This window comes from Periplaneta americana, chromosome 1 (genome assembly GCF_040183065.1).
Source record: "Periplaneta americana isolate PAMFEO1 chromosome 1, P.americana_PAMFEO1_priV1, whole genome shotgun sequence".
Taxonomy (NCBI): Eukaryota; Metazoa; Arthropoda; class Insecta; order Blattodea; family Blattidae; genus Periplaneta; species Periplaneta americana.
The window spans coordinates 28,437,756-28,460,122 of record NC_091117.1 but is presented as its reverse complement, the minus strand read 5'-3'; the positions used below and the strand labels follow the sequence as shown (position 1 = coordinate 28,460,122).

General features: G+C 34.6%; 1 protein-coding gene across 1 annotated transcript in view; it reads right to left on the bottom strand.

Moving 5' to 3' along the window:
* Nucleotides 1–5,549: 5,549 nt before the first annotated feature.
* LOC138694316 (casein kinase I) overlaps nucleotides 5,550–22,367 on the bottom strand; it is a 200,009-nt gene continuing 183,191 nt past the window's right edge. Inside the window, exon 8 of the mRNA XM_069817923.1 lies at nucleotides 5,550–8,024. Coding sequence (XP_069674024.1) covers nucleotides 8,014–8,024 — 11 coding nt within the window. The 3' untranslated portion in view covers nucleotides 5,550–8,013. The remainder of the gene's footprint in view (nucleotides 8,025–22,367) is intronic.

The window sequence follows — 22,367 nt, the reverse complement described above, 5'->3', positions numbered from 1 at the left end:
ATTAATGCAAGAGAACTGCCATATAAGTATATGTTTACTATAGAAATTAGAAAGAATTGCATTTTAATATGCACAGTTACAAAACGGCAAGAACAACCATTTATATGTACAAAGAATTGTTTCTTTTTTTTTTTTTGCCCCCTCCATGATCGGATACCTTTCAAATTATCACTGTGTATATATCTATGTGTAGTCACGGTCCACATATCATTACGAATTCTATCAATTATTTCAGCATTCGAGCTGGCGCACCTTTAATGGTTTTTTTTTTTTTTTTTTTTCACAAAAATTTTTCCTCGCATAGAGAATGCACCCCATTTTGTTATAAATTTCGAAAATTAAAAGTGCGTCTATTACACGAGTAAATACGGTAATAATTAAAAATCTCACTAGTCCACACCTCACTCTCCTATGTTTAATCATATCTGCTGATGTCCATGCACAAAGATTATATAATGTAAATTATATAAATTCACTGAAATGACACCAGTTAAGTGACTCAGTTTTCTAGTGTCTGAACTGGAAACTAACAACCATGGCATAAATTGTATCAATTCAGTTCTTACCAACAATGTTGTGACTTACAAATGTCTCAAGTTATTTTTACTGGATGAGTAGATTATTTTCTTTCCAACAAAGCAGAAACTTGACTGTTGATCTGTTCACAGAGAAAGTGTGTTATTGGTGGTTTAACAAACCTCAAACTATTGATGTACAATATTATTAATATTTGCAGGAGATGCTGAAACTGCCTCTCTTGCTGTTTCAAATATTTTTGGAATCTGTTAAGAAGTAATGTAGCCTATTACTTGTTGCAGTCCCCTTCAAGAAATGGAGGCTATGTTTCCTCAGATGTTATTTTTCCAGTTCTTCCATAGTATGCAGATTATTTTTGCATACGTTATTTTTCAAAGTTCACTAAAGAAGAAAAATCACAGGGTATTAAGTCTGGGGATCAAGGAGGCCATACATTTGTAATGATAATTCTATCCTCGAACACTGTAAAAAGTTTGTTCATAGGACAGTGGGCTGTAATATGCTTTTGCAGAATCCTGTTGGGGGAGAGGAAAAAGAGGCAAAAGCATGTTATCTCTGCTAATCCATCACAAACCGAATGCAAAATCCGTTGCACATTGCTCTTGGCATTAATAGTGGGGACTAGTGCCCTCTCACAACTCATAATGCACAATACTCCTATTTTCATATGGAGGAGACTGGAATTTTCAGAGATTCAATATTTGTTTTGGGCATTTACATATCCATGTGCTGGCCTGATAGCTCAGTTGATAGAGGAACTGGCTACGGACTGGAACGTTCTAGTTCAATTTTGGGTGGTGACGTGATTTTCTCGTTGGAAAATTTCCAGAACGGTCCCGAAGTTCATTCAACCTTATAACAAACTGAATACCAGGTCTTTCCTGTGGGGGAAATGATGGTCGGAGCAACGTGGCGACCACACCACCTCATTCTAGTGCTGAAGTGAAGAGAGCACAGAGCTCTACCTCTATATTCCTCAAACACCTTCTCTATATATAAGAGATGCTTTTACTTTTTACACAGCCACGGAGATGAAATTATCCCATACCGTAGCATTGTAGTCTAAGGCATCATGCCTGGACTTGCATTACAGAATAAACACCGGTTCGAGTCATCTTGGTGAAGGAATTTTCTCATGAAATTTCAGCCAGTGTATGGGACTGGTGCTCACCCAGAAATATAGTGAATTTGAAGAAGCTACGATAGGTAGCAAAATTCGGTTATTAAGTGAGCTGCGATGGCTGGAGTGTTCATTGTGCTGACGACATGTTACAACCGTGTATGATTGTTCACTTCTGAGCCAGCAGACAGCTGGTCAGCCTTAGCCCTATTTATTAGCGACTATTATTATTATTATTATTATTATTATTATTATTATTATTATTATTATTGAGATGAAACCAAGCCTTGCCTGAAAACAGGAAGAGATTTTGCTGTCATATACTTCATTTAAAATCCATTAATAAAACTTACATCTGATTACAGGATCACCAAGTCATAGATCTTGCACTACTATAAATTTGTATGCTTTTAACGTCAATAGCTTTGTAGCACTTTACGGAACTGTAAGACATACCCATTTTCTGCAAAGACAAAGCAATTTTTTACGGAAATTTTCCAAGTCACGAATGCCATCCAAATTTTCCTTGGTGAAGGCAGTACACGTTCTTTTGCATTTCGTGAATGTAAAACTTCCTGTCACACAGACTTTATTTACAAGGTCTTGGATTGTTGGCCAACTTTAAATGTTGATACTAGTGTCTTGCAATGTTCAAACATGAGAGAGGCAACCAAGACACTACAAACTTTGTCTTATTTCACATGAGAAACTAATCGCATGATCTGTGCTAAAATCATTAAGCAGTTAAGACATGATAGGTGGGAGTGGACGACAGCGAGTATTTTTATAACAAGGTGGAACAAACATGACAGGTCTCCTCCTGCAGAGCAAACATCGGCGAATATCGAAATTCATCATTCTCAACAAACTTAAACAGCCACCAGAGTGGCTCAGTCAGTTAAGGTGCTTGCCTGCCAGTCTGAAGTTGCACTCAAGTGCGGGTTCGATCCCCGCTTGGGTTTTTTCCGAGGTTTTCCCCAACTGTAAAGTGAATACCAGGTAATCTATGGCGAATCCTCAGCCTCATCTCACCAAATACCATCTCGCTATCGCTAATCTCGACACTAAATAACCTAGTAGTTGATACAGCGTCGTTAAATAACCAATTAAAAAAAAGACGCTAAACTTAAACCAAACACAGTGCCTGTAATGCAGGATGCTAGTTATTACTATGATAGCTTTCCTGATATCATCTTCCAATTTCATAAACCGAAAGTGTTTGTACACACATAATTATTATCGTAAATAAATATTCACTGTTCAATACCGTATCTGTGTACCATTTTAAGCCATAAATTATGAAAAAGAAAAGATCATACAACACTTAATTTCGTCCTGCATTTCACTAAGACTAAAGTAAGTAGAGATTACAATACAAATTGCTGATAGCAATATTGCCACATTTATTCACCAATAACATACTCTCTCCATAATTGGTGCATTATGTGTATCAGCCAACTGTCAAGTTGCTACTTCATTATACTCTATTTACCCAGCATCATGAGAAACAAATTTTCTGCCACTCTTCTAGCTCAAAGTCTGAGTCCTGAGGACGTTGTATGGGAAAAACCATTCTATTTATTTCATAATATGTTGTGCTTTCCTATACACCAGACATTCTCTTCTTAAGGCCGGCGCAGACTGGATGGTTTATTATACAGCCAACATTAGTGCAGCATATAATTATATGTTAATCTGCATACCGAAAGAAAACTATAGCCCGCTATAAACTACAAAAAAACTGCTATGTAGTGCACATTTGACTCCTGGCTATTTTTATAAAATATAGTGCATGTGCAAAATGTGAATACGTCAATGAAAATATGTTCAGAAAAGAGATCTAGAAAACAATGCAGCTCATCTTCGCACTTTAAAGATGGAAAATTTAAGAGATGAGGTGAAACATAGTACTATCATAAATCAGACGGCTGGATCCTCCATGTAATATCGAGTAATAAAGAAGTGCATTGACAATATGACATATTACAATTTTTAATTTAAGTTGCATAAGCAATGAAAGCACAATATGTAAGGAACAGTATACAGGTATGTGTAATTTTATATTATGATTGTTTATGTCATTCTTAAGATAAAATTGCATCAATATATATCTTTATTTATTTTTTTTTTATTGGGTTATTTTACGACGCTGTATCAACATCTAGGTTATGTAGCGTCTGAATGATATGAAGGTGATAATGCCGGTGAAATGAGTCCGGGGTCCAGCACCGAAAGTTACCCAGCATTTGCTCGTATTGGATTGAGGGAAAACCCCGGAAAAAACCTCAACCAGGTAACTTGTCCCGACCAGGATTCGAACCCGGGCCACCTGGTTTCGCAGCCAGACGCGCTGACCGTTACTCCACAGGTTCAATATATATCGTTAAATAAATTGGTCAAATTTCTGGTGCAAATGAATGAAAGTATCATTGTAAAGGACAATGTTTGGAAAAATAATATTTCTGCAGTGCAAAAGTAAAATTAAAATATAAATGAAATTTATCTTAAACAAACGGCAAATATTTCTTTAGCAGATATTGCTGTTCTGTAGTTCTTATCTTCCTTCTGGATGTCCTCTGAATGAGCTGTAAGATCTCTTGAAACTGTGATTTTGTTAAACGAAAGTGTTGTTGAACTTTTTCCTCATCATTTTCCGGATCGTGATATGAATGGTAGAATTCTGTGAGTTCTTCCCTTTGATTATTAATTTTATGAATTCAGTTCTTCCGCTTCTGTTGCAAAGCCAATACAATTAATAACAATCTCTCTGGATCCATCCTCTTGGTCATCTTCTGGAAATGTAGAAAATGTCGCTGATGAAAAATTGTTATAGCAACTAGTATGTGCATATTCATATCTTATTGCTAGCTATAATGTCACAAAAAAGCATAGCGCTATAAGGTATAGCATCCGATCTGTGCCGGCCTTTACTTCTATATGTTAAGGCTGGTTCACAATAAACTGGAAATGAGAATCGGAACGAAAACGAAAACGAAAATGGTAAAAATGTTAAAATGTGTACATTTAAATGTGAGCATTCACAATTAACGAAAAGCTTGCTGGAGCCCGGGATTGGGAACGGTGAGTTGGCCAAGTTTCAACTTTGACATTCACGTTTCCGATCACAGCCCACTAGATTCATTCTATTGCCATCTAAAAGCTATTTTGTCGTCGTATATTTTGTAGGAAGAAGACCGTGACATAACATATGCATTATTTTGTTCTGTGCTGTGCATCATGGAGCAACTTTTATTTGATGAGATTCTAATATTGAGTGTTGAGGAAAATCCTCACGTTTACGATAAGCGGCACGCTTCATATTAAGGTGAGAAAATGAAAGAGAATACGTGGCTTTCAATAGCTGCATCTTTGAACACCGATCGTAAGTGAATCATATTTTATTACTGTATTGGTTGTATTACACACTACATATTCATGCTTCAATTCAGTAACTACTGTTATGTTCATTTTTGTTCTATTACAATTGTTTCTTCTCTTTTTATTTTATGTTATGGTAGACTTAAAATAGGTTGTGATGCATAGACATATTTATAGTACCGTACCTAATGAAATGTTTCAGTTGGAATTTCGAAGTTGGTTAACCTGTGTTTATATTGGCTGCCTTGTACTCATGAGAGAACGCCATCAGTCAATTATACACAAATAACATCAGAATGCGTAATATCGGCTTTACATATCGATATGCGTAGTCGTCTACGTTCCCGGTTTATTGTGAATCAAAAATTTTCATATTCACGTCCTATGCTTCTCATTTTCATTCTGGTTCTCGTTCCCGGTTTATTGTGAACCAGCCTTTACAGAACGCATGCTTGAGTATTTGTAGGGAATCAAGCAGGGAAATTTCGTTGCAATGCCTCAGATGCACCAGACAAAAATATTACTTTAGTTTTATTGTCAGTATCTGTTTTTCTACAATAATATTTTTGAATTATACAACAGACACGACTTTCTGAGAAATCACAGTGAAATGTGGTGATGATGAATTCTATGAAATGATTTACTGACTGATAAACTAAAAAGATATATATATTTTTTTCTCTTCGAGTTATGAAAACTTAAGTCCCACAGATATACAAATTATCTACACAATACCATCTTGCACAAGCAACAGTCTTCACTGTTGTGGCAAAAGGTTTGGACTTCCTTGACATCTTTTCGTTACCTTCGAAGCATAGACTGTATCAAATCAGAGTCCTAATGCATCAGTTACGTAAAGTACCTGCTTATTACAACCAACAACTTAAATCTGTTCGTAAGATTATGTCAGTTCTTAATTCTGTTCAATACATCTATGGCAGTATGATTTATCTTCAAGAGATCCGTGCTCAAGGCAACTTCTTCCACTTCTAATTATATATAACGTACTCAGAACTAACAAGAGTACGTATTCTAATATGCAACGAGGGTGCAAGATTGGAGCTCTTCTTATTCTTATGACCATAAAGTGGTCCATTTCATTACACTGTTGCCATTAACAATTCATACCCAACTCGTTCACTTATGCATAGAAATTTGCAAATCATTAACAATGTCTTAATTTGCAATTGTATGTAATTGTAAAAAATATGCAACCTCACATTTCTTACTGCTAGATTTCAACTGTGCCATCATTGCAATGAACACTAAAGGAAGTATTTTCTTCCATATCAGTACTACGAACAGCACATATGTTGCCACATTAGTATGGAATACATACACACACAGAATAAAGAATCATAAATATGAAGAGAAAGCAACCCATTCAACCCTCCATAGGCTCACGTGATCTAGAAACCAACAAATCTGTGGGGGAGCAATACAATATACTAAAGATTATTACAGTAGGCCTATGATATTTTATACATGGTCATGTACGTTTTATCTTAATTCTGAGTAAATTAAATTAAACCACAAAGTTTGGCCTATATAGTCACATACTTGAACCACACTAACGCATTCCAACTGTATTTACATAGAAACTCACAAGATATTCACTAATGTATTTCATACATGTTTTTATTACTGATTTCAGATGTATCTAAATGGCATAATAACAACTGAATTCTGGTTATATATGTATATATCCTTCCCAGACCTTGACACAAACTTTACAACTGCTAATTGCATAATAATTGCTATATGATCAGAAAGACAAACTATAATCATGAAGCTCTGCAAATATACTGTCTCATATTGATAATTGAACTGGGAGAAAGAGCTAGACAAAGAGCATCGCATTTTATTAACTTCATATTACAAGTGGGACTCGTGATGAAAGGAGATAACCAACAACGGCAGAAAGCTGCCAACGGCATTTCGGAGAGTTTGTGTGCACTTATCAGAGTTTGCATGGTTAAATACGATAAAAGGTATACTTTAAAATGTCTAATTTTGTGATAAAAATGCTTAATAAAATTTGGATTTATGTCAAAGAGTACATCACATCTGGGTTAACATCCATGGCATGGCGTAAGAAATAAAAGGAATTCAATCCATGTATTATGTACAGTTTATCTCCAAATCATTTTACTATAGCATTCATATTACATGAATAATAATAAAAAAAAGTGTCCAGTTCTTGTGAATAAACATTCTGATGACGTACTACTCATAACACATTACTAACGTTAATATAGGACAACCACTTAAGTCAGTATTCATTTTCTCCGTCTTGACAGTTGCTCATTTTCCCCTCAAGGTACCAACTATTGTTGTAAAGTATGAACAACATGCAGCAACTTATGACAGCTATGATCTGTAGCTAATATGAATTATATCTAGGAAAAACCTCATTTATGTTTCATATCAACACTTGCTTGTCTCTCACGTAATATGCACAAATTATCAACAAACAATACATATTTTTGTCGTATTGTTTACTCTATTACTCCATTCTTCCAGCCACTCTAACCAGTATTCTTTGTGTAATAAAAAAAAAATCAAAGTTTTCCTTCCTTATTTTTCTTTTTACATTGATCTGAGAAATGTTTAAATATTGAGCTTTCATTCACACATCTAACATTTTCTCTTTGTTCTTGTGTACAAGAACACAATGATACATACATACACACATACAACCATACAAATACACACGTACACAATTTTTATGGACTGAGTCCATATATCGAACAAGGGATTAGTCAGTTCCTTTCTTTTCCTATTTCCCCTTCTCTCATTTCATCGTGGTTGCTATTTTTAATCACCAAAACAGTCCTTCAAAATTCAATTCCATGGGAGTTTTCCTTTTCATCCAATGGACACGTAATGTCCCGTTGATTAGCAGTCACCATAAAACTGCAGCCTTCTTCACGTCTTTGTCATGTTTAGTTCCCAGAACAGCAAGGCTTCTGTATGTATTAACGTCCCCCTGTAAAAGAAAGAAAGTATCAAAACAAAGCCAATCAAAGTTATATTTTTTGTTGTTAGTACTCGTAATATTGATTTAAGGGGACTGGGTAGTCTGAGCATATGGCTGTTGTAAGTGAAATAAGTGAAGAAATTTTGCTATTACTCTTCAACTTTTGAATCTATAACTTTACAATTTTACAGCATATACACTATTGGTCTTACTAATAAAAACTCTATATACAGACGTTTAACTGTCTTATACTTATACAATGAGTAGCTCGTTTATAAGTCGTGTGTAAATTCCTTACTAATAATCACTAAATACGTCGTGTATAACAGTATAACTGTTAACGCAGCTACGTCATAGTTTCGTCATTACTTCATTACAAAAGGTAATAGAATAACTGAGAATCCCTATTGCATCCGGTAGAACGCTCTAGTGTGCTGTGTTAAGTATCGATAGTACAACTGGCTCTGATCGATTACCATACTATATTCTGGTCAAAGAGTACAAGCTACAGCAATATGTTGTTGTTGTTATCTAATGCCGGGCTTTGGCAACGAAGGCATTAGCGTTCTTGCTCTCCAATATTTCTCTGTGGTGGATCCATCAGGTAGAACTTCACAGGTTATGAGATGATCTTCAGTCATTTCTTCTTCTTTGTTGCATAGAGGGCAATTTGGATTTGTGTAAATTCCTATTTTATTCAAGTTTTTGGCCAAATAATCGTGTTCTGTAAGCAGTCTGAATTTTGCTACTGCAGATTTACGTGGGATTTCTGGAATAATTTGTTTTTTTTTTTTATTAAAATGCTCCATTTTTTATCTTTGGCTTTGGTACACAGTGCTTGGTTTTGCTTGATTTTATATTTATTTTTAATTAGTCTTTTGATGGATGTAAAAGGTAGGCTTGTATTTGTATTCAGAATTAAATTGGATCCTTTTTTGGCAAGAAAGTCAGCAGTTTCATTTCCAGCAATTCCGCAATGTGCAGGTATCCATTGCAATTGAATTCTTTTCTGTAGTTTTTGAAGTTGTTGGATCATTTTGTGACATTCTTTAATTTGGATTGACATCATTTTATATGAATTTATTGCATATAATGCTGCTTTAGAATCATAGAGAATGACAGCATTTTGAAATTTATCTACAGCAGTAATATTCTACTTATTCTGTGCTCTTTGGTGTGTTCTTCTGTGGTTACAAGGCATCTATCATCATAAAATGACAGTCGATATGAACAGCTGTTAGAGGGGCAGCCATTTTCTCTCTATATACAACATTTAAACAAGGGGTTTCGTGTATGTAACTACTGCAAAGCAATTCCCATTGTATACTTACAGACTGTTTATACATCCATTGCTTATGCATGGTTTATTAGTAACGTTTTCTGTCTCAACTCCGCATAAGTCTCGTATAAAAACTGTACACGGTTTATTAGTAAGACCATATATTTGCAGATATATTTTGGTTTTTAGATTATCTTTCTACATCATATACTTCAATCAAATCAAACTCCTGTATCTCCTCATGAGGGGCATAGGGCATTCACAAAGTGCCTCCATCGGACCCTATTTGTAGCCAACTTCTTCACTTCGCTCCATGTTTTCCCCTCCCTAGCAATTTCCTCCAAAACTGTTCTCTTCCATGTATTTTTTGGCCTTCCTCTTGTTCTACTACCCTGGGGGTTCCAATCCAAAGCCATTCTTTCTACTGCTCCATCTTCTTTCCTGATTGTGTGCCCTATCCAATTCCACTTTCGTCTTTTGATTTCTATTGTGGTTTCTTTCTGATTTGTTATCTTCCATAGTTCTGAGTTTGTGATTATATCTGGCCATCTAATTTTTAAGATTCTTCGTAAGCATTTATTAAGAAATGTTTGCAGTTTATTTTGCATAATTTTACTTGTTTTCCATGTCTCACAGCCATATAATAAGACTGATTTCACATTACTGTTAAAGATTTTAATTTTTGTAGATCTAGATATAATATAAGATTTCCATATTGGGTACAACTGGACAAATGCACTATTTGCATTTTTATTCGGTTCTTTACATCCTCAAAGGCTCCACCATCCTTGTCAATTATTACTACCCAAATATTTAAATTCTTGAACAGTATCAATGTTATTATTATTTATTATAACTTTATATGTCTTTTATTATTTAATCTCATTTCTTTACTTTCCTTTACGTTTATCACATACTTGGTTCTACCAAAATTATTAAACCTGAAAAATATTAATTAAATTTACATTAAGTTAAAAGCATGGATATTTCAGGTACATTTTGTTACAAACTACTGGGGCGAGGAGGCTGACATTTTACATAGTCCTATTTCATATGGTAGTGAAGAAGTATGGCCACTTTCACATAGTTATCAAAATTATTATGGATTTTACAGCCAGAAAAATATGAACAAATATGAAAATGTTTAAACTTTCTTTTTTCAGGATGGAAAATAGTTATTTTTCTATTAAACGAATATTCATAACGTGATGAAAATGGCGGCAAATATAGTCAACTGCATTGGAAATATGCTTGAATTTTTTGAAACCTGTAGCAGAAAGGACTCCTGAGAAAAAATGTTCCTAAAATACCTATGTTTTTAACTTAAATTTAATGAAGATTTTTAAGGTTTAAATTTTTTTTATAAAATCAAGTATATGAGCTAGAAACATAATCTAAAAGCCAAAATATACCTGCAAATATTGTGTGTATGCTGTAAAAGTTGTAAATTAATATATTTAAAAGTTGAAGAGTAATAGCAAAATATCTTAACTCATACACAACAACCATACGTGTCAGACTACCCACTTCCCCTAAGGATACACTGAGGTGAAATTTGTCAATACTGTTGAAAAAAATTCGATTTTTCGTTTTCAACATTAAAAAATTGCATATGGTTCAGAGAATTCTTTAGCCGACATAATTAGGAACATTAAATCCATACGTTTGAGATGGACAGAGCATGAAACACACATGGGCAAATCCAGAAATGCATATAGAGTGTTAGTTGGGAGGCCAGATGAAAGACCTTTGGAAAGGCCGAGACGTAGATGGGAGGATATTAAAATAGATCTGAGGGAGGTGGGATATGGTGGCAGGGACTGGATTAATCTTGCTCAGGATAGAGACTGATGGTGGGCTTATGTGAGGGCGGCAATGAACCACAGGGTTCTCTAAAAGCCAATTGTATGTAAGAATATGGTTGAGAGAACCTTACCATAAGTTTTTATGCAGCTAGGCCCCTTCAATCAGCAGTTTCGGCCACAATTTGTAAAAGAAAGATTGCACACTCTGGGTGGCCCTTTGAACTTTTAAACTCAATTTTCCCCATTTGCATTTTTCTTGGCTGGCTGGCCTGATAACGGCCTAGATCATATATGTAACAGATATGTCGGGCTTATAGGCTTTGAGGTTAACAACTTTTGTCAGGTTTACTAAGCTGCCATCTAGTTGTTACATAAGGAGTCACGTCATAATTCCCATTTGAATTGCATTAGCGACTGTGCTGCCATCTCGTGTTCGTTTACGGCAGACGGGTGGCGATCCTGGCGGTTGTTTTCTTCAAAGTGCTGCCAATTTTAAGGTAGCGAGGAGTTATCTGTTACATATATGATCTAGGATAACGGCTGGACACTTAAGCATGCTTTATATGCGATGATTGTCCAGGTCTGACAGGTAACCTGGATGGCATTCGTGAATCCGCTGCTAACAGGTGGACTATTCTGCCTCAGCCCCTGATAGAGTCAGGTCCCATCCGCATATGAATAGCCTGATAAAGCCCAGGGGCCCAAAGCCCCAGGCCTTTCTAATCAGCCAATGCTGACAAGTTGGCCATCATGCCTCAGTCCCTGATAGAGCTAGGTCCTGTCCGCATATCAGTAGCCTGATAAGCCCCAGGGGCTTGGACCCCAAGTCCTTCCTATATCAGCATTGAATATTACCCCAGGCTTCACCCAAGCCTATTTTTATTATTGCAGATGATAGATGAAATGAGAGGGAAGTGGAGAATGTTCGTGAAATGATAGAGGGAAATGGAAGTACTCCAAGAAAAACCTTATGCAACGTCTGCTTTGTTTACCACAAATTCCATCACGACCTAGACGGGGATCGAACCCAGGTCACCTGGATGGAAGAGAAGCACGCTGGCACTTAAGTCACAGACACAGCTTACATTTTTCTTACATATTGCTTTAATAAAAATGTTACTCCTTCTCCAAATTTTGCACTAAGTGCATGCATGACTTTCTGTAAGACTTCTTAAAGGTGTGCTTAATGAAACTTCTATCTGAATTTTCCCTAAGAGGACGGACACTCAACTAAAAATGACAACGGATTTCTTAATCATTTTTTTTTCAACCAAATTTTGAGAGCATGTTTACTATGTAAAGGACTAACAAAATCCAAATTTTGAACTCCCAATGTTTTTGGCTTTTATTTTTTTTATTCTATTCTTAAAAAAAAAAATTTTTGAACCCAAGTTTTTAGGAGAACGTTTCAATTTTTAAACTTCGTTTTTTTTTTTTGTGAGGGGGGAGGGTTTACATTCACAAGACATAGAGAAACATTTCTACGCATTCATTTCATGAAATATCTCATTTATTCACTTCGATTTTTTTTTAAATTTTAAAAATGTTATTTTTCCTATAACTCATGAACAAAAATATTAATAAAATAAACTACCAGTATTTCTCACAAAATAAATGCAGCTACTTCATAAATATTTCCAGTAAAAATTTAATCCAGATTGATTAATATTTGGCATAAAAAAGTTTGTTGAATCAAGAAAAATAAACTTAGGGAAAAATGGGTTTTAAACTAAAATGAATATTTATGTAAATTAAAACTCTCTTCCACTACATTCATCTAGTAACTTCAGTGAGCCAATTTTAGAACAAAAAGTTAATAGATTTGTAATCAGAAAATTGTAATAAAGAATTCTTTGGTGAAAAAAATAATTTAGATAGCTCTTTAAATGCCGCATCTCTTTACAGCCTTAACTAAGAAAAAAATATTAAACATATTATAATCAGTATTGAACTAAATTCATTTGGGATATGAAAATATACATTCTAAGGAAGTAAAATAGCCAATAAAATTTTTTTTGGAAAATTTTCACGATTTTCAGTGGTATCTCCCCTTAAACCACAAGATTTTTGGGGCAATTTTTTTTTCTGCTAAATATCACAGTTTTTACTTGTTTTTATATTTGATCATTAAAATAATTTATTTCTTAGCTCTTGAAGAATAATCTGAAAAAAGTACACAGCAAGTTATGTTCAGGGAATTTGAAAAGTAAGTGGAGAAAATTTCAGGGATAAATTTTGAAATTTGTAGGAGTAGTAGTGGTTTTTCAAAATACAGTTTAAATTAACAACAATTTAAAAAAATGTACATAATTTTGAACTAAATGAGAGGAAACTTTATACAGAGGCAATTTATATGCATCATAATAATATGTGTACAAATTTTCAAAGCCCCTCCTTCAAACGGTTAAGAAAATTCAAATTTCCACCTTAGTACAGTATATCCTTGATTACTACAGACCATTAGTATTGTATACTTCCAGAGTCTTATGTACTAATGTACATTGAATGACACAAAGTACGTACAATAAAGGTAGAAATGTAAGTCATGTCATTTATTACGGGGTGTTAATCTTTGAAATATTTCAAACAGAAAATGTTATACAATTTTGCTAGTTTTTGCTGACATTTCGAGAACAAAAATGTTTTAAACGAAACGATTTGTAGTGTATTTTAGGATAACTATTGACTAAATCCTCAATATTCTCAATCAATTTAAGAGTGCAGTGAATTCTGATAGTCTATGATTGAACGATAGTTTTGTCCCTTAAATTTGCAGAAATTTCATCTGAACAAAGGTAAATTATAGTTCCTCAAAGCAATTTTAAATTGTACAGAACCACGACAATGCTGTAAAAGGTTAATATATGGAGTCAACAGAAACATACTACAGATCGCATGTATACAACAATGGAAGAAAGAATAAGAAATGTAAACAACACAAACAATTACGTATAAAGACAATTATGGAAATTAACTTTCTCTTATTTGTAAGTTTGTCGGTTTACTACTTCAGAAATAGAAGTGAGAGGTAATTATTTCTAATTGGTTGAAGCAAAATACTGCTTGCAGCTTCTCTCTACATGTTTAAAACAGAGAAATTAAATAGTACAGCATTTGATTTTTTTTTCTTTCGACATTAAAAACAATCTACATGGCAACGACCCCCCCCCCTCTGCTATTCAAAATACGTCCGGTGAAGCGGTTGTTCACTGGAACACAGAAGAACACTGTGCATTTGGTGACTGATTATAGCATTGTACCATGGCACAATTCACATGTTTAATATTGCACATTTTTCTAGGAAACTATCCAAAACACAACAAAATGGTACATAACTTTTTGTTGCCATTTACTAAAGAAATTTTTTTTTTTCACTTCATTTCATTACTCTTCAATGTATTTTCATCTCATGTTTCTTCGAACTCAAAATGTACTTTATTTTTAAATTTATCATTGTTCCGTATTCTCTCCGCAATCATATTATATTTTTCATTTAACCTCTGCTTTGTATTCTGGATCCTAGTGGTCAGCCGTAGATTTCGGCCAGATGTCCCAAACTGTGTGAATTTGTTGTCCACCATAATTAATGGCATGACTTATGGCTCGCCCAGTATACAGCATTACAGAAATCTTGCACCAAATACCTTACTATAATAATACCAGACAGCTAGCAGTTTTACGTGCGAACAACGCTGATGCTGCTACCTACCTGCCGGGATGGAGATACTCTCCAAACAAGCTGTAATCAACTGCAATGTATATTGTTGCTGGGCTAGTTAATTTGTTAATAATTTTATGAATTAGTACTAGTGTTAAAATGTCAGGGTGTATATGTGCTGTTTATAATTGTGACAATTGCAGCATTACAAATTGCTCCAAATCGTACTTTCGATTTCCGACAGTTCATAAAACATAAGTCAACAACATTCTTTAGTAGGCCTAATTCCTTCGTCTTTGTGTTGATAAAAAAAATACAAATTTGTTTTTTTTATTTAGACGTAATAAATAAATAAATAAATAGAAGTTAAAATGTATTGGATTTTAAGATTTTATCAAATTAAGTTTTATTATTGTCCACATGCCTTTACTAATTACTATCAATTTTATCTTTGCAGTTGTCAGCAATGCGTATATAAAACATTACTGTAAATTCATTCCTAATATCAGATTGATTTTGTCTCTGTAAACCAAGGAAAAAATATGTAACAATTAATTACGGAAAGTAATATGAAGTATGCAATATTCCTCATAATATGCAGCTTTGATATAAGATAATAATTTTACATTAACTATTATTCAACATTTCTTAAGTGTTTCATATATAATTCCACATTAGTAACTCACGTTTTCAACAATAGTCCGAATCTCGCTATGTTAATATTTGTATATGTGGACGTAATTCCATCCCTCTGCGCTAGATGTCAGGTCCGCGATTTTTCGCACTCACGCCAATGCTGCTAGTATACAGCTGTCCGGTATTATTATAGTAAGGTATTTGCTTGCACCATACGATCATTCCACAATTTCATATATATAAAATTGAAGATTGGACATAAAAAGGCTTAAGCATCAATATCTACGAAAATTAGTTAAAAAAAATAAATAAAAAAAGTGAACAAAAAATTTAAAGGAATCTATGTCCACTAAGATTGTATTATTTTATTTAAAACCTAGCTTCTCCCACAGATATAAATGAAACATATATGATAATACACAAGAAAACCCTGTTTTCTAGGGTAGTTTTTCTCTTTGGAAGACTTTTTTATATCCAGTCTTCAATTATGTCTTCGTTCTGTCTATTGTATGGATAATTTATTACTATAAAAAAGATGAACAATTTCTAATATTTAGGATAAATTTTTGGGAGGGAAGAAACAGCAAATTTGGAAACTGCTAAAAGAATCAGGAAATGATCATGGTAAGTTAAATTCAGTCCTACCAAGCAGGAACATCATCACTAGAACCAAGAAGTTAATATTACATTAAATATTATACACTATAATGTTACATGGAGTAGAAATCTGGGCAATGAACACAAGGGATATTAAGAAATTAACAACAGCTGAGAGAAGATAAACAGAGATACAGAGATAAAAGAATAATGAAAGCAGAAGAAGACAAATACATTAGAATATTATACTGACATGGGCAAGTCGAGAATGGGGTTGAGAGGAAACCAAAGTTAATACAGGGGTGTAAAGTGGAAGGGAGAAGATGACGTGGACAATCAGTCAACCTGGCTTCAGAATGTAAATAATAATAATAATAATAGTACATTATGCAACGAGCCTATAATGGTAGTAATTAAGACGCGAGTATGTTTGTTTATCAAACGAGCGCAAGCGAGTTTCATAATTTTCATACGAGCGTCTTAATTACCATTATAGGCAAGTTACATACGACTTCTTATGCTCGACCATATTTCTAACTTGAAATTATTCATAAGTATTCATGTTATTGTCGACCTGGTTGGCAAGTTGGTATAGCGCTGGCCTTCTATGCCCAAGGTTGCGGGTTCGATCCCGGGCCAGGTCGTTGGCATTTAAGTGTGCTTAAATGCGACAGGCTCATGTCAGTAGATTTACTGGCATGTAAAAGAACTCCTGCGGGACAAAATTCCGGCACATCCGGCGACGCTGATATAACCTCTGCAGTTGCGAGCGTCGTTAAATAAACCATAACAACATTCATGTTATTCTTATCTGACTAGAGAGCGGAAATGACCTTGTGCAATATCTCGTAAATTGTGAGATGTGCGCAGACGCGAAAATATTGATTTTTTCCGAGGAACAAGTGTCCACATTGACCTTGATATAATCTAGAGAGTAAAATGAACATTAATCTTGATATAACCTTGAAATTGATTTAGACATTGAAAGACGAGATGACAAATTGAATTTATTTGAATATTATTTACAATTAACGCTAATTATTATAGTAACAGAACATAACCTTCTGCGACAGTATTGGATTTCCAGCCTCCGTGACGTTTCGCTAGTTGTCTTTCAATTGCATATCCGAGAATAATCAATACTTGCGCTTTCATATTGCTACAATGGTGTTTTCTGATTGGTGGAACACCTGAACTTTAATGAATAGGTGTACTTTAATGAGATCCATTAAAGGGCTGCTACCAGGTGTATAATTACTACATTTCGGCATGGTCGAGCATAAAAAAAAATTATGCAATGATTTGGCGCATCAGAAGTGAAATGACTGAGTTCAGTAACGCAATTTTTTTTTTGTAATTGATTATTTACTCTTTGCATTTTTATTGTACTTGATTGAAGAGAAACCTCACCACTGAGGAAGTATCTCTTATTAATAATAATAAATACTGTATTCTGTTTTTTCATGTAGACATACAAAACAAACATGAGTGTACAATACAAATGTGACAGTGATCAGAAAAAGAAATAAGTTTATTACCACCTCATAGTGGTAAAAGAAAAGGTCTTCAAGACATATGGGGGCACAGAGGTAGGAGCCCAATGCTTTCAAGACCTTTGCACTAAAATGAATTGGTGCAGCTAGTACTATGCTCCCACCACTTTTTGACGTAAAACATCTCACATTTCGGTATATATAGGGGGAGAGAGGTCACCTTGGCACTCGCAGTGTTAGACTTTCGCATTACCTGTATTTGTTCAGAGTGCTCTATGCCTAGTTCAACTAGAGTGAAAAATACGTCACCTGAAAGGCAAGGAATATGCGTACACACTACAAAAGTATCATCGAAAAATCTTGAAAATTGCCAAAATGGCGGCCATATCAAAATTATCTATGATTTTCAGTCTTACCATCCAACACATAAAAATCTCGTGTGAACCACTCATGTACTCGTACACTTAACGAACAAATACTCTTTAGAAAGTGCTAATAATGTCTAACGAATGCAAAAATAAAAAACCTAATTTTCAAAAAAAAATATTTCATACAAGTTCTTCTTACAATAATTTCACAATGCCGGGGGGGGGGGGGGGGATATTGCCAGCATTCAACTTGTTGGCATGACGTTTTACATAAAATTTGTGGTTCAGTTGCAGCTTGAATGCTGGAGTTTTTTTTTTTTTTTTTTTTTTTTTTTTACGTTTGAAACCGAATACGTAGCAAATTTCAAAGATGATACATAATTCTCAATATAATACATCCTGTGCATTCCCAAACATTTCAGTTTCTTATGTTATCAGTTACATTGTCCGACTCCAAAGCAGCTATTCTATCAATCGTCTCTAAACACACACCTTCATCTCAAACAGCAGAAATAACTAAAATGCTCTCTCAATTAATATCACTCAATAAAAGAATTGTATTCCAAATGGATACCATCCCATTGTGGAATCCTGGGAAACGAGAATGCGGATGCTTTAGCAAAGAAGGGCAGCACTGCTACTTACAGACCTGTTACTAAATCTACGTATTACTCTGTGAAGAGATTTATTAAATCTACATACTTAGACTTCAACAAACAAAATTTGATAACTCAATTCCAAGGGAAAAAATGGAACTCTCTGCATCAAAATCCACAGTTAATTCCCGATTTACCACGAAAATCGTCTGTAGCTACATTTAGATTGGCAACAGGCCATGATTGTTTGGCCAAACACCTGCATAGAATTGGAATATATCAGTCCCCTAACTGCCCATTGTGCAACTCAAACCAAGAAATGGATTCGGAACACCTCAAAATCTGTGCTTCAGTGGCTAGTCATGATAATATCTTTGAAAAATATTGGAGTGCAAGAGGTCAAATGACTTCATTGTCAAACGCCTGGCATTAGAAAACAACAACAACATTCCTGTCTACTTTACATACAGGTAAATCTGTTACTTTGCTGGACAAGTACACACACGCTGACACACATCCAAACATGAAACAGCTATTTAAATGAGAAAATAAAATAAAGAAAGAAAAGAGAAAGACTAGAAAAAATTAGAAAATAAAATACGAGTGAGAGTCAGTATGTTACAAGCTCAAATAGCAACCTACATTTTTTAATTTGGTGCCTAAAGTTAATCACAGCTAGAAAGCAATACTGTCGATGTGCACACAAATGAAACAAAGAAGCAGCAGTTGTAAGATTGCGGCACTTAACCATAGGTGTATCAATTGCAACTTAATCCAAGCAGTGATACACATTTTGTCTCTGGCTGGTAATGATGCACCCAAGACTCATCACCTGTGACTATCTGGGCTAACATATCATCACTGTTATCCTGTCTGTTCAGACAATTGTTGCACATTTACCTCCGTGACAATCTCCACTGGCCAACCAACTTGTTGTTTGACACTTGTCACCTTCCAGAGAACTTCTGTACCCAAATGTAGACAAAGGACATGTTGTCCGTGTATGGTGACCATTGTCTGATGAGTCAACAACATACAATGTTCACCATACACAGACAACATGTCCTTATGAATATCTTTTGCTGCCAGACCTCTGGCCCAGAAAAATCGCACAACATAGCACTACTCAATAATAGTACACTTATGCAGAAATGCCATCTTCCATCCACTGCATTTTTGTTTTGCTTATGCACACAACAATCACCCTGGCACCTGGAACACTGCCATCTAGCAGTGACTACTTTAGGAATCTCATTAAAAAATGTAGGTTGCTACTTCGATTTGTTACTACTGTGTCCACTAAGCATCATGAGAAATTTAAGGAGCTACAATGAACAGCGATATTTACAACGCATTACCTCCATACTGGTTGGATGATCGTTCACCTCCGCTGAGGCATGCTGATGTAAGGCCAGTAGTCAGCTAGTCAATCTTAGACCTCAATGATCTGCCGCACCATGAATTTTTAAGCTAATTTCACAGTATTTGAAGTCAATATTTTTCCATCCTTTCAATTTTCTAAGATTTGAACACATTTTATAGTACAAATACATAATAATAATAATAATAATAATAATAATAATAATAATAATAATAATAGGTCGAATGCTGATTATGCTTTCATTCATTCTTATGAAGTAATATGTCAGAGTCATCTATATAGAAAGCTGGAGCCTTGTGTTGGCAACACTGTAAATAATTGTCAAGCGGAGGCCTACGATACAAAAGCACATGTTTGTGTTAATGTAGATTTTCAGTATAAATTAATGTTATAAGTGTGTGTCGATGAAATTATGTTCGTAGTCGTATCAAACCTTCATTGTTTATGTATTATAAACTATCGGTCTTACTAATAAAAACTCTATATACAGACGCTTAACTCTCTCATACTTATACAATGAGTAGCTCGTTTATAAGTCGTGTGTAAATTCCTTACTAATAGTCACTACATACGTCGTGTATAGCAGTATAACTGTTACACAGCTACGTCATAGTTTCGTCATTACTTCATTACGAAAGGTAATAGAATATCTGAGATTCTCTATTGCATCCGGTAGAGCACTCTAGTGTGCTGTGTTAAGAATCGATAGTACAACTGGCTCTGATTGATTACCACACTATATTTTGGTCAAAGAGAACAAGCTACAGCAATAATATTCTACTTATTCTGCGCTCTTTGGTGTGTTCTTCTGTGGTTACAAAGCATCCACCATCATAAAATGACAGTCGATACAAACAGCTGTTAAAGGGGTGGCCATTTTTTCTCTATATACAATGCTTAAACAAGGGGTTTTGTATATATAACTACTGCATGTATAGTTACAAATTGTTTATACATCCATCGCTTATGCATAATTTATTAGTATCGTTTTCTGTCTCAACGCTGCACAAGTCTCGTATGAAAATTATAATCGGTTTATTAGTAAGACCGTAAGTGTGTATTGGCGATAAAAGCAAGACAATAATAAGGCAGGTGGATTAGACAAGACTCACCTAGGATATAGGCTCCCTGTTAACCTGATATGATGCCTCTTAATTTCTTTGCTTGGGGATACATCAAATCATAGGTTACAGAGTAAAGACGGAGGAGGGGGGGGGGGAACCCAGAATTTAAAAATAGAATCCAAACTGCTGTGGACACCATTACACCAGAACTTTTGCAATGAGTGTTCGATCAACTGTGGAGCAGTGGCAATTGTGCCTATAAATGCGAGCTGGTTGTGTTGATTATATTGACTCCACATCCTAGGGAAACATTTGATTGATCTGTTATTTTCCAATCAATAAATAAGTTGTTCTTTAAAAAGATTGGGAATTTTGAATCATCCTGTATTTAAACAAAACCATCAATGAGCACATTAAGGCCCAATTGTATAAAACTCCCTGACTAAAGATCAACTTTGATCGAAGATCGAAAAGTGAACCGAGTTCAGACACTTCTTCTATTGTATAAAACTTTTCTGCGATCAAATTACCTTGGTTCAAATGCAATCTAAGTTCACGTGAAAAGGATTTGGCAACATTGCATAAACAGGTGAAATAAGTGATGTGCGGACCATGTTATACAGGTTTGTTCAGTGTTGCCAATCTAGCGACTTTAACTCTTTTTCAACAACAATTTCTTTTAACTTTTATATTGCTTAAATAGGGATTTAGTGACCTTTTTAGCACCCCATAGTGACAAAATTTAATCTTTCTTTGTTGATAATGAGAAATCTAGCGACTTCACAACTACTTTTTGGCAACTTTCCGTATTACACTCTGTTGGAGACACTGGTTTTTTGTGCAGTGTAAATAATGGCGGACAATGAGAAGAAGGTTGACTGTTTTCCAAGTTGTTATCATGTTATGGTGTTTGATACTGCTAAACATAATAAAGCTTTATAAAAAGACAATTTTCGTTTAGTAATACAGTTAATTGAACATTTATGAATGTATCTATCATATCCATTGGTTCTTATAAACATAATGTAATTATAGGTTATGTTATTTGATACTGCTGAACACGATAGAGCCTTATAAAATATAAGAATGTTTGTGTATTAAGGCAAGAAATTGAAAGAAATATATATATATAAATGTACCTAACATATCTATTAAAATTAATAATAATGGATATTTTATTTGCACAATCTGTCACTCGTATATTTCAAACAGAAAAGAAATAACTGAACTTGGATCATATAACTTAATCGGAGAAATTTCTTCAGTCAAAGATGACTTTAGTTTAAGACAAATTAATCTCAGATTAGACTTTATACAACACAAAATTCCAAGTTCAGCTAGAACGAGGATCAATTTAACCTCTGGTCTAAGATTAAATGGTTTATACAATCGGTGCTAAGAGCAGCCATCATTGCACGCAGAATTAAATGATATACAATTCATTATGGACATGCTCAAGATTTCCAGGTTCGAAT